Genomic DNA, 18,618 nt, shown 5'->3' with positions numbered 1-18,618 from the left:
CAGCTATAACAATGCAAAAAAACCAACTGCGGAGATGCGTTCGAAGCGATCAATTCAGTCCCGAATCCAAGTAATTGAGAAAGCTACAAGGAAAATGCATGCATGCATTCGGCAAATTGAGAATAGACACCCGAGCGGTGCTTCAAATGAAGATATTGTGAGTATTTTAGCTATTTTTATCTTTTTTTTAATATTATGTTATTGTAATTGGTTATATATCGACTTGCAGATGGATCAAGCTAAAGTGTTGCTTGCAGATGATGAAAAATTCAAGAAAGGTTGGAAGTTTAATCATGTGTGGAACATCATCAAGAATTTTGAAAAATTTCAAGACGGAGCCTCAAGTGCGAGACAAACATCTCGAGGTTCGTGTTCTTTTTCGGAGTCCGAACAACAAACTCCTGAGTCGGTTAGACAACCATCTCCTTCTGAGCGACCGATTGGAGTGAAAAAAGCTAAACTAAAAATGAAAACGGATGACAAAGTAGCTTCCTCCATCAGCAAGCTTGATGAAGGAAATAAACTACTTCTTGAGCAGATGAAGAAGTCGGGTGATATGAGGGAACGCCTCTTAGAAAGTATAGATATGGCTAATGATTTGAAAACAATCAGAGAAGAAAATAAAATAATGAAAATGAATTTAAATAAAATATCAGATCCTCAGGTTCGTGCATTTTGGGAAGCTGAACAAGCCAAAGTTTTACAAAAGAGAGCCGAACAACAACAATCTCAAACACCATTTCCTAATTCCGATTCATATTCGCAATATTTCACCGGTCTTGGAGGATCCGACGCTAATCTCCCTGAGTATTAGTTTATGTATTGTAATTTTATTTTGTTGTATTGTGTTTTTTTTAATGTTTTTTTTTTTCATTTCGATGTCGTTGTAATGTTATTTCGTTTCGGTATTAATATTAATGTCATTTTAGTTATTCCGAAACTCCAAATGTCAATGTTGTATTTTAAAATATTGTGGTCTTTTAAAATATTTAATACATAAAAATAATTTTTGAGATAAATATGAAATAATTTTATAAAATAATGACAATTGAGTAAATAATACATTTTACAAGGACTAAATAACAAGTAAAAAGTATTTTTGGCGTAATGAACAGTAAGCGCTATATATAGCGCACCAAAAAAATAAAAGTCACTTCAGCGCTATTTTAGTGTTTTTTTTGGCGTACGGCTGGAGTAAGACCAACGCCAACCGAACTCTATTTGACTGATTTGGGTATATAAATAAATAAGAGAAAGTTGAATATAAAATTAATATTTCAATTTGGTGTAAAAAATAGAGTTCGGTTGGAGATGAGGTAATGTTTGATGTGACATGTACTGTAAAATAGAGTAGAAAATGGTGTTATCGGATGGAGTTGGTCTAAATCAATACACCAAATCAGTCAAATAGAGTGAATTACGAACCCGCCATTTTTCCACTAAAGTACTTTTATTTCAATTTTTTTTTCCAAGTCCCTCCAATTTTTCTCACATTCAAATTCCGCGCTAAATGCCACTCAAAAACACACTTCCATTTTTTCCTCTCTCTCTGCAAATCCATGGCCGACTGTGAAGCTCCTTCGTTCTCTCTCGGACTAGACTTTCTCTTCGACTCACAACCCCAAATCCCAGCCAAACCAACGAGCCCCGAACCTCGAAACGACGACGTACTAGAGACGGAATGTGAAGCTCCTTCGTTCTCGCTCGGACTCGACTCTCTCTTAGACCCGGAGCCCCAAATCCGATCCAAACCAATCAGCCCTAAACCTCGAAACGACGACGTACAAGAGGCCGATTGGGAAGCTCCTTCTTTCTCGCTCGGACTTGACTCTCTCCTGGAGCCCCGAATCCCAGTCGAACCAAACAGCCCTAATTTCCGAAACGACAACGCACAAGAAGAAGAAGAAGACGAACACCTCGGGTCGCAAGTCGCGGACTCGGATCCGGATTCGGATCCTGGAACCGAACCCGCGAGGATTCTCAGGCGGCTCAGGCGTGGCCTTCCTCAGCCTCGAGAAACGACGTCGTTGAAAGGCCGTGATTTGGATGACGACATCGAAAGTTTCTCCTCCCAAGAAGATGTTGTCGAAGGTGAGATTTTCTTTTCCAAGGTTTTATTTTTTTAGTATATTTCTGAAAGTGTATTTAAATTATTCCCTCTCTCTCTCTCTCTCTCTCTCTGTGTTTTATTTGATAAGATTAAAACGGCGGAGATGATTATTGATTAAGGTACTAGGATTAAGGATTCTCTCTTTGAATGTGTGCAAAGATTGTAACTTTTGGGAGAATTATATGTGATTTTGAGGTAGAAAGGCAAATTAAGGGTTTGAGTTATGATATTAATTTTTTTTTTCTTTTAAAAGAAGAAACGGTTTGAGTTATGACATGAAAGACCTGGCTTTGAATGAAGTAATGTACATGCGAGTGAGTCTTAAGCTTCTGGGGAAGTATATATAAATCTGTGAGCTCAGATATGCAATGATCTTTGGTTGTACTATGAATTTATTTCTAGTTAAGCCCTTATTTTACACGGTATCTATTGAACTTCTTTTCATTTTGAGATGAACACTTCATACGCGGATAATTGCTCATTGATGTTTTTCCTGCATCAAAATTAGTTTTTCATTTTCAAGATTTATCATTTCATAAATTGCGCATTGAAGTTGCTTCTCGACTATAAATTGCTATAACGCGTCTAATACATTATAGTAAAGTCGATGTTGATTGGGATTAAGTTTAGTTTTTTAGTTTTTTTTTTTTTAAGTGCAATGTGTCTGAGACGAACGCCATGTATTCGGATAATTGGTTTATAGTCGCTGTTGATTTTTTCCCTGGCTCAATTAGTTTTTGAATGCATATATGTTTTTCTTTATCGTTTAATTAAAACGTGTATCAGGTTCGCGTCCATCGACACAATACCACTCTGTGTGTAGTACTTCGAAGATCTCTTTGAATGGGTGTGGAGCGATATCCAGGAACAGCGAACCATCTTCGACCGTAACAGCTTCTACGAGCAGAGAAAAACTTTTTGCGAAATCGACGACAGTCAGTCCCGTTCGGCGGTTTCAGCTGATCGATTCCGACTCCGACGACCCTTCCACGAGCGAGGAAGATATAATCACAGGTTACAGTGAAAGTAAGACTAATCAGTCGTCCGTGAAGCAGCAACGATCCGAGTCCAACGCTAGCGATTCCAAATCGAAGACCAAGACCGGTGATCTATGGAAATATTTCACTCCGATCAAAAGTTTTCACGTCCCAACGCCCACTCTGGACGAAATGTGCAAAGAGTACTTTTTTTCGGAGGGAAAAAAGAACGCTCCTGAGAAGCCGAGGAACGATACTTTTCCCGAACGACCTTGGAACAAAGCCGAACGTTCCGTTCCTGCTCATCGGTACTTTCTCCATCGAGATCGGAGGATTCGCGAATTGGTTTGCGAGCGATTGTCCAACTTCTATCCGCTATGTGTCGGAAATGATGTCATAAATCAACCAAATAGTGCGTCAGCCATCGATTACCTGTAAGTACATTTTGTTTCATCAGCTTATCTTTCTAATTTTTTTTTTAAGATCAAAGGAATAACGTGTTAATGTAATTTTTTTTTCCCGGGCAGGGGTCAATTTGGGAATAAAGATCCTTCCAAACGACGAGCGACTCAACAAGTTGATCAAGGTAGAAACGCGAAACGTGGAAGAAACTCTACAGGAGAGAGTTCTCGAGCCTCTCAGAGCTGGGTCGATCCTAAACAGGCTAAACCAACGCCGACAAGTAGAGCTCGGAAAGTCTCGAAGAAGGGAAAAGGTGCGCCAGGTGGCGCCGCCGGTGGCCATTGGTTCACTGGTCCGAATGGGAAAAAGGTACATTATTTATTATTATTATTTTTTTTTTTTGTAGTCTTTAGGCAATGAGTAGCAGCTGAAAATAATTAATTCGGAGAGGGATGAATTAGTTGGTTATGGGTTTATCTCGAATACTTGGTTATCTTGTATTGTCTTTTATTGTTTATCAGTGGAATTCGATTGTTCTTATGATCGAAATCAACTGAGTGTCTACCGAAATTCAAGTTAAATTCAAAGGCTGTCCATCAATGGTGTGTTGTTCGTCTTGGTTGCAGGTTTATGTTGACAAGAATGGGAATGAATTGGCAGGCCAAATGGCATACAACCAGTACAAGAAGGTATAAATCTGAAACTAAAAGGTTTTTTTTTTTTTTTTTTTTTTTTTTTTTTTTTTTTTTTTACTTTTTTTGTAATTTGCTTGTCTTTTATGTATCTGGTTGTGCAGGATAGAGGAGGTTATGGCAAAACTAAAAGGAAAACCTGACACATAACATGTTTTTGTATCTTCTGCATTTCATTCTTGTTGACTTGACACAGGCGAAACAAATATAATAGATTTCTAAATTCGAGAAATGTTATTAAATCGCAATGTTTTCATGACCTGAATCTGAGACTGACTGAAAATATGACTAGTGAGGAAATTGAACCTTTTTAATGCTCAAATGTAGGGATGGCAACGGGTACGGCCGGGTACACCTATTCCGTTACCCGTACCCGCTATAATTTTTTACCCGTTATCCAGACCCGTTTACCCGGATTTTGAGACGGGCCGGGTAACGGGGATACCCGCCGGGTAAACGGGTTAAAAATGTTGGACCCGTTACCCGTTTACCCGGTTTAAAAAAAGGGTAGCGGGTCGGGTAGACTCGCTTACCCGTTTATAAAATAAAAATCTATCAACAATATAAAGTTTAAAAATAATATATCATCTTTAGGTAAACATATGATTTATTATATTTTTAAAAACAATGTTTAAAATATATCATCTAATTATGTAAACATATGATTTATTATATTTTTAAATATTTAAAAGTTAACGGGTCGGGTCTCGGGTAACCGGGTACGGGATGGCTATTCCGTTACCCGTATCCGGACCCGTTAAAACTTTAACGGGTATTACCCGTTTACCAAAAAAGAACGGGTATTACCTGACCCGAATAAATCGATTAACGGGCCGGAACGCGGGTAACGGTCACATTAGAGAAGTGCTAAGAGAAGTTTATTCATGACATGACATATCGTCATAAATACTTTATATTATTAATAGATATTTTTTGGACAAAATATTCCAATATGAGCATTCATAAAAGTTAATTATAATATTGACATATTATTTCTTTTTTATTTATTTTATATCCACTTTAAATTATTTTTGTATAAAATATTGGTGAGCATTGGTGTCATATATGAGTACCATTGTCATAATTATTGTGACATTTTAAGTTGCCCACAATACAATAACAACTTGAGTTGCTTTCCACCTAAGCTCCACTTAAGTATGGACAACCTCCATTGAAGTTGCTCTAAGGGTATTTTTGTAAATGTTGTATAGTTTTCTAAATTTGCAATGAGTGTATACAAAATAAATTTGAGGTATTTTGTAAAATAAATAAATTTAAAAAAATCAAATTTAGCATTTATAATAATATTTAGAGATGTTTAGGCAATTTTTTTGTTACCGGATGAAATTTCCATTAGAAATAGGGTATTAACACTCATAAATACAAGAGCATAACATCTTAGTACGAAAAACACGACAGACTTAAGTCGAATTAAATCTAACACTAAGTTCAAGTGATAGCACGTTGTAATGTATAAACTTTTGTAACCGCTCGACTTGTGAATTTGAATAAAATGGACGAGTTTTAATTCAAATTCTTGTTGCATATGAGACGTCCTTAAATTTTAAATATCTTGGAATATGATAATATTTAAGGTCGATGAAATTTCGGAATGAGAATATTCGAGTAATCCAATATTATTATTCGAAACATACTCGGAGATTTAAAAATCTCAAGAGTAAAAATAAATTCCGGAATCCCTTAAATATATTCAAGATAACGGGAAATAATGACAATTTTCTCGGTTATTTTCAAGATTATTTTCTATTTAATTAAGGACAGATTTGTGAGGTTTTATTTTAAAAGGACTTATGTGCAACATTTTGAAGGATGAGATTGTAAGAAAAAGAGGAAAAGGGGGTCGTTTTAAGAGAATTGTGGAAATAATTGAGTGGGCCACCTGTGCACGCGTGGCGTAGCGTGAGGGTGCCACTTAGGCTCTTAAGCCACTCATCCTCTCTCTTTCACTGCCACCTCACCCGTCCCTCACTCTCTCTATTTCTCATTCTCGGTTTCTCTCTCTTCTCTATTTCTCCTTCTTCTTCCTCGCGTTTCTCGGCCGAACGAAGCACAGGAACAACGAAAAAAAAAATTCAAGCAACAGTTAGATCTCACGGCAAGCTCTCATCACTCGGCCACCACCCTCGTCAATCTCCTCATTCTTCTTCTTCTCCGCGCCGCGCTATCGTCTCGCCGAGCCTCCACCGCGTGCGCTCCGGGCCGAGGAAACACAGCGCCGCCGAGCCCCCGACGTCGCCACCGCCACCTCCCACTCGTCTCTTCCCTCTCTCGCCTTCGCGCGTCACCGACCGCTGAGCCACCGCGCGCGCGTAGACCGAGCGACACACCGCCGCGCGCGACCGCCACGAGCCACCGAGCACACCGACCACGAAGAGACGCCGGTGAACGAGTAGGAGAGTGTCGGAGAGTTTAATTCCTCCAGAAACGAGGTGAGATTCTTCTACCCAAATTGAAACTCTAAGGAATTAGGGTTCGTTTTTGAATTTGGGGGTTTTTAGAATCCGAGAGAAATCTGTGAAATTGACTGGTTCTAAGTGTTCATTGAGCTTCGTGATTGACGAGTATAGCTTGATTTTGTTCATTGAACTCGGATTTCTTAGTTTCGTTGTGTTTTTGGCCGAAAATGTGATGAACTAGGGTTTGAATTGGGATTTTTGATTTCTGCGTTTTGGTTGATGTTTCTGAGACGTTTATGAACCTGTTTCAGACTTGGGTTTCGTTTGATAATGGCTGTTCGGTGATGATTTGAAGTTTGGACGTAGTTTCAGTGTTTTCACTTGTCTTGGCCGTGTGTGTTTTGTTAGGTTTCTGATGTTTGTGTTGATTTGTTTAGCTGAGGCTGTGATGTTGAATCTGAGAACCTTTATGTTGGTTTGAGTGGTTGTTTTGGCTGAGATTGTTGTTTGGTTGGTATTAGTGTTGGCCATAAAGCTTATGTTTGTTTGTGACCGTGAGCTTGGTTTTGGCTGGCTCGGTCTCACTGCTCGTGATTATTTTTCTGAGCCTCGGTTTGAGTTTTGAGATCGTCTATGTTGAGTCGTTGGTTAGTATGGTTTCGGTTTGGTGTTGGGTTCGGGATTTTTGGAATCGGGATTTGGATTGTGAAACTGATAAGAGTTTGGAATTTAAGATATTAACTCGTCGTTGGATTCCAGGTTTGTATTACAGATCTTGACGGACGAACGGGAACCAGACGAGTCAAGAGCGACGAGATCAGTTTCTGAAGATATCAAGTGATAGAGTTATCGAAATAAAGCTCGATTAACTCGTGAGTTTTAAATCGCTTATAGCGTTTAAATACTCTTAGATATGTACTTTCAGAATTTAAATAAATAATTTATAAATTATTTATTTAACGATGCTTATGAATTTAATTTAATTATTCGTTTGGAATTCTCGGTTATTTTAATTTCGGATTATTTAATTTATTTAAGACTCATGAGTACTCGTTGAACATTATTTCGTATCACTCTCGATATGAGGATACGTGAGTCTTGAATAAACTTCCGAAAAACCGGGGAATAATAAATTAAATTCCCGAATTCCGAACCAACTCTAATCCCGACAACGAACCCTATTATCTTTAAGTAAACTCGAATCCAATAACTAATAGATGTTCAACTCCGGATGCTAGTTCTCTCGACGTCTCGACAAGTGCTAAGTGTCTCGAAGAACGTGAGAAGCAGGACATCTTCAGGAATCGTCAAGCTTTCTGTCGAACATTTCCGGGTAAGTGTGGAGACATAAGTCAACTACTTACCAAGGGTATAATCCTGCTTGTTTGTGCATTTGCTTACTAGTAAACAAGAGTAGGTAAAAGCCTAAAAATGAATAAACTCGAAAGTTAAGGCTTCGGCCACTCTTGCTTGAAAACTTAGCTCGGGTTCGCCCGTTAGGTTCAAACGCTAACTTGAACCAGCCTTGTTTGCTTTGTGTGTGGTTAGACTTCTCTTCTAACTCTAGGAAGTAGGTTAGAATCGAGAGGACGGAAGAGCGATAGACTCTCAAATTCAATCGAGAGTAGAGAGTTCGAAAGTCACATTTCGAGCTTTCAACTTAAAACACTAAACGAGCTTCAAAGGGAAACAATAATTTCTTTCGGGGTTTATCCCGTCACGCTCTTCCGTATATAAGTTTAACGTGTACGCTGCTAGCTGCAGTGTACCCAAACGTTAATCTCGTGTCGGTGGTACTCACAAGTCCCTGACTTGTGCTTGGCGGGCCATGTCGGTCCGTGCGCCGAGTACTCGAAGCAATGGGTGAAGGTCGCGCATCGCGAGCTCATTGCTTGCTGAAAGACTCACCGGAAGCTGCCTTGAGCACACCGGGGCGTAGTGGGTGATGGTCGCGATTCGCGAGCTCACTATGCCAGAGACCAGTGGCGTTGACGTCATGATGAAGGAAGTACCACTAGTGGATCCCAGACATGTGTTAAAACTTAGATCAGTTGACGACTGCTGCTCGAAGTTGAAAACTGGTCTCTAGTCGGACCGGAGGTTATAGCAGTGAGGAGTGTATAACCTTGCGGGACGGCTAGTATTCTAGGATGCGCGCTCATTAGTCACTTTTAGGTGATAGCTGCATCCTGCATTCTTGTTTGCTTGTTCGCACGTCACATGCTTTGCATTAGTTGCTTTTCTTTCATAGGCTAGACTCCCGCTTGCTGAGTCATTCGACTCATAGTTTTATGTCCCTTGGTAATGTAGATAAAGAAGAAGCTCGTAAGCGGGAAATGAAGTCGAAGACCGAGACCGAGCGCGTGTTGCCTTGACCTATGGGCTATGGGGTTTAGACCGGGGGTTTGTTTATTTGTTCCGGAACATAAATCTATAGAAGTCGCTATAAGACTCTAAGTTAAAAAGCGAAAAAAAATTCCCCGGATTTTCGCGACTAATTAATATTTATTCATTTATATTTTGAGTTTGTATTGTTTCAGAGTCAACCGGTCACGGCTCGTGAGCTGTCGCTCGCGGGTCGTGACAAACTTTTTGGTATCAGAGCCCCAGGTTTAGCCGTTTCTGTAGACTTGGAATACGTGTTCTCGGTATGGGTCACTGATAGGCCATGTGACGGTGTTGTGCGTATAGTCAACATGTCGTGAGTTAGGATGCAGGATGAGTTGCCAGAAGTTGGATCTCATCTTAGATGAGTTTCGTACGCGTGTTCTATGGCGTGAGAGGCACCGTCTCTTGGGGCCGATGGATCAGTTAACATGTGAAGGGATTAGTGTCGCCTCAATGCCTCACCGCTTTCGATGAGTATCGCGGTGATCCTCTTCTTTGGCCCAGCGTTGAGTCGATGGACTCGTTACACCGCTGATGGCGATGTCAGCCGTGATCGAGAGATGTTCTCGAATGTGATGCAGAACACGCTTGGGGCCAGATGGAGAAGGATGAGTGAAATGAGTAAGCTTACGGATTCTACCAGCTTGAGTTTGAATCGGTTGTCCGACGTGAAGGCCGATTTGTCCAAGAGAGTGTGGACTGGTGCCGTTGTGCTCAAGGATAGTTTCCAGCCAAGTATCGACCTTTGAGAGTTGTGTACATAGCTCTCTTATGTGAGGTTGGCATATGATTGTCCCTCGTTTGCAGTCTTGCGAGTGCAGACTGTGTTCCTCGTCGTGACGCGATGTGGTGTTTGAGTACCTTACCCCCCGATAGTTGTTTCTAATGGGTTATTTCCGCATGATGACGAGAGGGCAAGCCATGACGAGGGAAATCCCGAAGAGGTTTTTGCTGAGCCTCCGGCTGACTCAGCTGCGTAGACGTTTGCTTGGCAACCACTAGAGTTGGTTGTAGTCTTGTGTGTGTGTGTGTAACAAGGAGTCTTGAGGTTGTGTTTAAGTCTCTCGTTCGACTAGACCTTGAAAGGCTAGTCCTTTTGGTTATGCATTCTCGTGATGGTTGTTTGCTCAACCTTGATCGCCCTCTTATACGTGAAAATAAGAAGGGATAAGGCCTAGACAAGATACGTCTAATACCGAGAATGTTCCAACTGCGGATCTCATAGAGATTAGACGCATGCTGAAGGTTTGAGTTGTTGACGCCGCTCGAAGAGACGACCAGATGGAGCATCTGAATCAAGCTCTGCTCAGCGGATAGAGCAACATAACCGAGCGATCGCGGATCTTTTGATGAGATCGAACGCGCCACCCCAGCCAAACCTTGGACCTCCAGCCCAGGTAGGACGACGTAAGAATCCACCGCAGGTGCTCGTGGATCCTCCTGAAGAGTTGAACTTCTAGGTTCTTGATGTCGTTCCTCTGATTGGTGAACTTGCGTATAAGAGATTCTGGAAGCAGAAGTCTCCGACTTTTGACGGCAACGTTGACCCAACCATAGCTGAGAAGTGACTCATGAAAATCCAGCAGATTTGTAGTTACATGCAACTGTCAGATGCTGAGAAGGTAACGTGTGCCGTAATTAGCTGATATATGAGGCCAGAGAATGGTGGGAGGTAGTGGCGTCGTATGAGGATGTCTACACGATGACGTGGGTACATTCTTTGAATTTGTTTCATGGGAAGTATCTTAGCGAAGCTAACTTATCAAACAAGGCACGCGAGTTTATGACCTTGCGTCAAGGTTCGTTGTTTATCCTTGAGTATGTAGCGAAGTTTGATTCGTTGGCAAGGTTCGCTTCTTCCTGGGTACCCACTAATCAGGCTCGCAAGATGAAGTTTGTGCACGGTTTGAACGTAGATTTTGTGAGCCAAGTGAGCTACGATGTGATCATCGGAATGGATTGGTTAGACAATCATTACGCGGTTATTGATTGTATGAGGAAGTCTGTTTCATTTTAGAAACAAAGACTTAACCATTCTAGTTCCAAGGCTTCTCTAGAAGATCTGATCAGTTGAGTAGAAACAAATAGACCTTCTCGTATCCGTTTGTTACGGTTACACCCTCAGGGGAGAGATATCAGTCGCTATACTGGTATAAAGATGTGCCTATTCAAGTTCAGGATCGGGTCCTTGATGCAGACCTGATTGAACTAGAAATGGTTGACTATGATGTAATACTTGGAATGGATTGGTTAAGTAAGCATTATGCAGTCATTGATTGTAGAAAGAAGTCGGTTTTGTTTCAAGAACCGGGGCTTGAACCATTCCAATTCCAAGGTTCCTCTCGGAAGTTGGAATTTCCCGTCATATCGGCACTTAAAGCGTTGAAGATGATGCAGCAGGGATGTGCCGGATATCTCGCGAGTGTTGTGGATACTGCGAAGGCGACCAAGCCACAACCGCAAGATATTCCTGTTGTGAGGAACTTTCTGGATGTTTTCCCAGAAGATCTTCCAGGTCTACCTCCTGACCGTGAAGTCGAATTTTATGTAGAACTCCTTCCAGGAACAGCACCGATTTCGAAGACCCCATATCGGATGGCTCCGGCGGAATTGAAGGAACTTAAGACGCAACTCCAAGAGTTATTGGATAAGGGATTCATCAGACCGAGCCATTCGCCATGGGGAGCGCCAGTCTTGTTCGTCAAGAAGACAGATGGTTCGTTACGGTTATGTATCGATTACCGTGGCCTAAATCAGGTGACAATAAAAAAACAAGTATCCGTTGCCGCGCATTGATGATCTGTTCGACCAACTTGCTGGAGCAACTGTGTTTTCGAAGATTGATCTGCGATCAGGGTACCATCAGCTGAAGGTTCGGGACGAGGACATTCCAAAGACGGCTTTTAGAACTCGTTATGGTCATTACGAGTTCCTAGTTATGTCTTTTGGACTAACCAATGCACCTGCAGCATTTATGAACTTGATGAATCGAGTATTCGAGGATTTCTTGGACAAGTTCATCATCGTGTTTATTAATGACATCCTGATTTACTCAAAAACCAAGGAAGAACACGCGCAACATCTAGAGATGGCTCTGACAAGACTACGAGAAAAGCAACTGTACGCCAAGTTCTCAAAGTGTGAATTTTGGCTGGAGCACGTTGTTTTCCTCGGTCACGTAGTCAGTAGCACAGGAATCATGGTAGATCCGACCAAAGTGGAAGCAGTGAAGCAGTGGAATCAGCCGAAGACGGTAACCGAGATAAGAAGCTTCTTGGGTCTTGCAGGCTACTACAGGAAGTTCGTAGAAGGATTTTCTAAATTAGCCATGCCGTTAACCCAACTGACCCGTAAAGGACAGAAGTTTGTCTGGTCTGAGAAGTGTGAAGAAAGCTTCCAGGAGCTGAAGAATCGTCTGACCACGGCTCCAGTGCTCACTATTCCTCAGGGAGCCGACGGATTCGCGATCTACTGTGATGCCTCTAAGCAAGGATTAGGCGCGGTTCTAATGCAGCATGGTAAGGTTATTGCTTATGCCTCGCGACAGCTGAAGGATTATGAAACCCGGTACCCTACGCATGATCTGGAGCTCGCAGCAGTTGTTTTTGCGCTTAAAATATGGCGACACTACTTGTATGGAGTTCATTGCGACATTTATACGGACCATAAGACGCTGAAGTATCTCTTCACCCAGAAAGAGCTGAACATGCGACAAGGACGCTGGTTGGAACTTCTGAATGACTACGACTTTGAGCTGCACTATCACCCTGGTAAAGCTAATAAGGTCGCTGATGCGCTCAGTCGTAAGTCGGTAGTTTCACTAGCAAGTCTAGTTGAGACGTCCCTCAAGCTGAAGAAGGATGTTCAGCAGCTGGAGCTTCAGCTAATCACGGGAAGGATAGCTGCGCTCAGTGTGCGACCAATGTTGCTGGAACAGATCAAAGACGGTCAGTACGCAGACGAGTATCTTCTCAGCAAGATGTTTGATGCTCAGAATGACGCTGAAGGTAAGTTTACACTGGACGAGAAAGATGTTCTAAGGTGTAACGGGAGAGTCTGTGTACCGTCCGACGAAGGAATCAAGAGACAATTAATGGAGGAAGCTCACGGAATGCCGTATTCCGTGCATCCTGGTGTGACTAAGATGTACCAGGACCTGAAAAAGGTCTATTGGTGGCCAGGAATGAAGAAAGATGTAGCTGCATTTGTTCAAAGGTGCTTAACTTGTCAACAAATCAAGGCAGAACATCAGAAACCAGCAGGAATGCTTCAACCCCTTGAGGTTCCGCAATGGAAATGGGAGCAGATAACGATGGATTTCGTGTCAGGTTTGCCAAAAACCACTGCTGGTCATGACTCTGTCTGGGTTATTGTTGATAGATTAACCAAATCAGCTCACTTTCTACCTATCAAAACCACTCACACGGTGGATAAGCTTGCTGAATTATATATCAAGGAGATTGTACGTCTCCATGGAATCCCTAATTCAATCGTATCCGACCGAGATACTCGGTTCACTTCCAAATTTTGGAAGAGTCTGCAGGAGAACTTGGGAACACGATTGAAGTTCAGTACTGCTTTTCATCCCCAAACAGATGGTCAGAGTGAACGCACGATACAAGTGTTGGAGGATATGCTTCGGGCATGTGTCTTAGACTTCCCAGGCTCGTGGAGTCGTTATCTCCCTTTGGTCGAATTCTCCTACAACAACAGCTACCAAGCGACAATCGGAATGGCGCCTTATGAAGCCCTCTATGGACGGAAGTGTCGCTCTCCAATTCATTGGGATGAAGCTGGCGAGAGCAAGCTGTTCGGACCTGAATTGGTAGAGCAGACTACAGAGGCAATCAAGACGATTCGAGCCCGAATGAAAACATCTCAGAGTCGCCAAAAGAGCTATGCAGACAAACGAAGACGACCGTTAGAATTCGAAGCAGGAGAGAAAGTTTTTTTAAAGGTTTCCCCGATGCGTGGTGTCATGAGATTCGGGAAGAAAGGGAAGCTCAGCCCGAGGTATGTTGGACCTTTCGAGATTCTGGAGCGAGTGGGCAAGGCAGCGTATCGCCTAGCTCTACCACCGTCGATGTCCAACCTCCATGATGTATTTCACGTATCGATGCTACGGAAATACATGTCTGATCCTTCACATGTACTGCAAGATCAAGAGGTTGAAATTTCTCCTGACATCAGGTATGAGGAATCAGCCGTCGCAATCCTAGATCGCAAGGAGAAAGTCTTAAGGAATAAGACCATACCTTTGGTCAAAGTACTTTGGAAGAGTCACTCTACAGAAGAAGCTACTTGGGAGCTTGAAAGCGAAATGCAAAAGAAATACCCTTCCTTGTTCTAAGTTTCGAGGACGAAACTCTTTTAAGGGGGTATGGATTGTAATGTATAAACTTTTGTAACCGCTCGACTTGTGAATTTGAATAAAATGGACGAGTTTTAATTCAAATTCTTGTTGCATATGAGACGTCCTTAAATTTTAAATATCTTGGAATATGATAATATTTAAGGTCGATGAAATTTCGGAATGAGAATATTCGAGTAATCCAATATTATTATTCGAAACATACTCGGAGATTTAAAAATCTCAAGAGTAAAAATAAATTCCGGAATCCCTTAAATATATTCAAGATAACGGGAAATAATGACAATTTTCTCGGTTATTTTCAAGATTATTTTCTATTTAATTAAGGACAGATTTGTGAGGTTTTATTTTAAAAGGACTTATGTGCAACATTTTGAAGGATGAGATTGTAAGAAAAAGAGGAAAAGGGGGTCGTTTTAAGAGAATTGTGGAAATAATTGAGTGGGCCACCTGTGCACGCGTGGCGTAGCGTGAGGGTGCCACTTAGGCTCTTAAGCCACTCATCCTCTCTCTTTCACTGCCACCTCACCCGTCCCTCACTCTCTCTATTTCTCATTCTCGGTTTCTCTCTCTTCTCTATTTCTCCTTCTTCTTCCTCGCGTTTCTCGGCCGAACGAAGCACAGGAACAACGAAAAAAAAAATTCAAGCAACAGTTAGATCTCACGGCAAGCTCTCATCACTCGGCCACCACCCTCGTCAATCTCCTCATTCTTCTTCTTCTCCGCGCCGCGCTATCGTCTCGCCGAGCCTCCACCGCGTGCGCTCCGGGCCGAGGAAACACAGCGCCGCCGAGCCCCCGACGTCGCCACCGCCACCTCCCACTCGTCTCTTCCCTCTCTCGCCTTCGCGCGTCACCGACCGCTGAGCCACCGCGCGCGCGTAGACCGAGCGACACACCGCCGCGCGCGACCGCCACGAGCCACCGAGCACACCGACCACGAAGAGACGCCGGTGAACGAGTAGGAGAGTGTCGGAGAGTTTAATTCCTCCAGAAACGAGGTGAGATTCTTCTACCCAAATTGAAACTCTAAGGAATTAGGGTTCGTTTTTGAATTTGGGGGTTTTTAGAATCCGAGAGAAATCTGTGAAATTGACTGGTTCTAAGTGTTCATTGAGCTTCGTGATTGACGAGTATAGCTTGATTTTGTTCATTGAACTCGGATTTCTTAGTTTCGTTGTGTTTTTGGCCGAAAATGTGATGAACTAGGGTTTGAATTGGGATTTTTGATTTCTGCGTTTTGGTTGATGTTTCTGAGACGTTTATGAACCTGTTTCAGACTTGGGTTTCGTTTGATAATGGCTGTTCGGTGATGATTTGAAGTTTGGACGTAGTTTCAGTGTTTTCACTTGTCTTGGCCGTGTGTGTTTTGTTAGGTTTCTGATGTTTGTGTTGATTTGTTTAGCTGAGGCTGTGATGTTGAATCTGAGAACCTTTATGTTGGTTTGAGTGGTTGTTTTGGCTGAGATTGTTGTTTGGTTGGTATTAGTGTTGGCCATAAAGCTTATGTTTGTTTGTGACCGTGAGCTTGGTTTTGGCTGGCTCGGTCTCACTGCTCGTGATTATTTTTCTGAGCCTCGGTTTGAGTTTTGAGATCGTCTATGTTGAGTCGTTGGTTAGTATGGTTTCGGTTTGGTGTTGGGTTCGGGATTTTTGGAATCGGGATTTGGATTGTGAAACTGATAAGAGTTTGGAATTTAAGATATTAACTCGTCGTTGGATTCCAGGTTTGTATTACAGATCTTGACGGACGAACGGGAACCAGACGAGTCAAGAGCGACGAGATCAGTTTCTAAAGATATCAAGTGATAGAGTTATCGAAATAAAGCTCGATTAACTCGTGAGTTTTAAATCGCTTATAGCGTTTAAATACTCTTAGATATGTACTTTCAGAATTTAAATAAATAATTTATAAATTATTTATTTAACGATGCTTATGAATTTAATTTAATTATTCGTTTGGAATTCTCGGTTATTTTAATTTCGGATTATTTAATTTATTTAAGACTCATGAGTACTCGTTGAACATTATTTCGTATCACTCTCGATATGAGGATACGTGAGTCTTGAATAAACTTCCGAAAAACCGGGGAATAATAAATTAAATTCCCGAATTCCGAACCAACTCTAATCCCGACAACGAACCCTATTATCTTTAAGTAAACTCGAATCCAATAACTAATAGATGTTCAACTCCGGATGCTAGTTCTCTCGACGTCTCGACAAGTGCTAAGTGTCTCGAAGAACGTGAGAAGCAGGACATCTTCAGGAATCGTCAAGCTTTCTGTCGAACATTTCCGGGTAAGTGTGGAGACATAAGTCAACTACTTACCAAGGGTATAATCCTGCTTGTTTGTGCATTTGCTTACTAGTAAACAAGAGTAGGTAAAAGCCTAAAAATGAATAAACTCGAAAGTTAAGGCTTCGGCCACTCTTGCTTGAAAACTTAGCTCGGGTTCGCCCGTTAGGTTCAAACGCTAACTTGAACCAGCCTTGTTTGCTTTGTGTGTGGTTAGACTTCTCTTCTAACTCTAGGAAGTAGGTTAGAATCGAGAGGACGGAAGAGCGATAGACTCTCAAATTCAATCGAGAGTAGAGAGTTCGAAAGTCACATTTCGAGCTTTCAACTTAAAACACTAAACGAGCTTCAAAGGGAAACAATAATTTCTTTCGGGGTTTATCCCGTCACGCTCTTCCGTATATAAGTTTAACGTGTACGCTGCTAGCTGCAGTGTACCCAAACGTTAATCTCGTGTCGGTGGTACTCACAAGTCCCTGACTTGTGCTTGGCGGGCCATGTCGGTCCGTGCGCCGAGTACTCGAAGCAATGGGTGAAGGTCGCGCATCGCGAGCTCATTGCTTGCTGAAAGACTCACCGGAAGCTGCCTTGAGCACACCGGGGCGTAGTGGGTGATGGTCGCGATTCGCGAGCTCACTATGCCAGAGACCAGTGGCGTTGACGTCATGATGAAGGAAGTACCACTAGTGGATCCCAGACATGTGTTAAAACTTAGATCAGTTGACGACTGCTGCTCGAAGTTGAAAACTGGTCTCTAGTCGGACCGGAGGTTATAGCAGTGAGGAGTGTATAACCTTGCGGGACGGCTAGTATTCTAGGATGCGCGCTCATTAGTCACTTTTAGGTGATAGCTGCATCCTGCATTCTTGTTTGCTTGTTCGCACGTCACATGCTTTGCATTAGTTGCTTTTCTTTCATAGGCTAGACTCCCGCTTGCTGAGTCATTCGACTCATAGTTTTATGTCCCTTGGTAATGTAGATAAAGAAGAAGCTCGTAAGCGGGAAATGAAGTCGAAGACCGAGACCGAGCGCGTGTTGCCTTGACCTATGGGCTATGGGGTTTAGACCGGGGGTTTGTTTATTTGTTCCGGAACATAAATCTATAGAAGTCGCTATAAGACTCTAAGTTAAAAAGCGAAAAAAAATTCCCCGGATTTTCGCGACTAATTAATATTTATTCATTTATATTTTGAGTTTGTATTGTTTCAGAGTCAACCGGTCACGGCTCGTGAGCTGTCGCTCGCGGGTCGTGACACACGTCCTGTGTATGCTTCCGACATAAGGAGGAACAAACGAGTAAAATAACATTCGAGCACACATGTGACTCTTTCAAAGTATCCATGATGATTGATGGATAGATCCAATCAACCTTTGTCCAGCGACCACGAAAAAGATGATTCTTCAGCCAACATTTAAAAAAAAAAAAACCTAACAGGAAATCCACAACGGGATAGTGGACGACAACTAATTTGTCTCCAAAGAAAACTAAACCAAGCAAACTGCAACAACACAATAAAAGATTCAAAAGCCCCCCCTAAAAAATGAAACAAACCAAAATAAGTTTTAATCTCGCCATCGAAATTCGTAGCAGACACGTTCCGCGAACTTCCACGTCGAGGAACGGCACACCTCTACCATCACGCTCCGCTCCATTGTTGCCTCTCTTTTTCCGGCAACGTTCCACCGCACGGCCGAAAGGATACCCAATTGGTGACCAAAGTCCCCTCTGGATTTGGCCCCAGGGGAGGGAGTGAGAAAGGATAGATCTAGATTAGATATGAAAAAGATATCTTTAGGCAAGTATTTGTTCATAATCATATACATCCAAATGAATTAGCAGCACTGAAAAAAATCAACTTATTGAACATGGTTTTCGAGTCCAACAGCAAAATCATCGGTTGTTCTTAGCACAATTAAAAAATATTGGAAAAAAAAAACACATTGATGATAAAAAAAAAAAAAA

General features: G+C 42.1%; 1 protein-coding gene and 1 long non-coding RNA gene across 2 annotated transcripts; both read left to right on the top strand.

Annotated features, from left to right (window-relative positions):
* The first annotated feature begins 1,524 nt into the window (after positions 1-1,524).
* On the top strand, positions 1,525-4,324 carry LOC149398539 (Rho GTPase-activating protein). The gene is made up of 5 exons (XM_089614614.1): positions 1,525-2,091; positions 2,897-3,521; positions 3,615-3,858; positions 4,116-4,178; positions 4,286-4,324. The coding sequence occupies exons 1-5, from the start codon at positions 1,560-1,562 to the stop codon at positions 4,322-4,324; spliced, it is 1,503 nt and encodes a 500-aa protein (XP_089470740.1). The 5' UTR covers positions 1,525-1,559.
* A 1,938-nt stretch (positions 4,325-6,262) lies between these two features.
* On the top strand, positions 6,263-8,458 carry LOC149398538 (uncharacterized). The gene is made up of 3 exons (XR_016297262.1): positions 6,263-6,631; positions 7,358-7,470; positions 7,837-8,458. It is a non-coding gene; the product is annotated as an uncharacterized LOC149398538 (long non-coding RNA).
* The last annotated feature ends 10,160 nt before the right edge of the window (positions 8,459-18,618 follow it).

The sequence above is a fragment of the Urtica dioica genome, chromosome 5 (assembly GCF_054948205.1).
Source record: "Urtica dioica subsp. dioica isolate 48M chromosome 5, U.dioica_male_clone48M_v1_H2, whole genome shotgun sequence".
Taxonomy (NCBI): domain Eukaryota; kingdom Viridiplantae; phylum Streptophyta; class Magnoliopsida; order Rosales; family Urticaceae; genus Urtica; species Urtica dioica.
The sequence above is the reverse complement of the archived record's forward strand: the minus strand, read 5'-3'. Positions and strand labels throughout refer to the sequence as shown.

Bases quoted from the DNA above. Each gene is read 5' to 3' on its own strand.
- LOC149398539 (XM_089614614.1), top strand. From the start codon at position 1,560: ATGGCCGACTGTGAAGCTCCTTCGTTCTCTCTCGGACTAGACTTTCTC. The intron at 2,092-2,896 runs GTGAGATTTTCT...AACGTGTATCAG, and splicing joins CCAAGAAGATGTTGTCGAAG to GTTCGCGTCCATCGACACAA. The intron at 3,522-3,614 runs GTAAGTACATTT...TTTCCCGGGCAG, and splicing joins GCGTCAGCCATCGATTACCT to GGGTCAATTTGGGAATAAAG.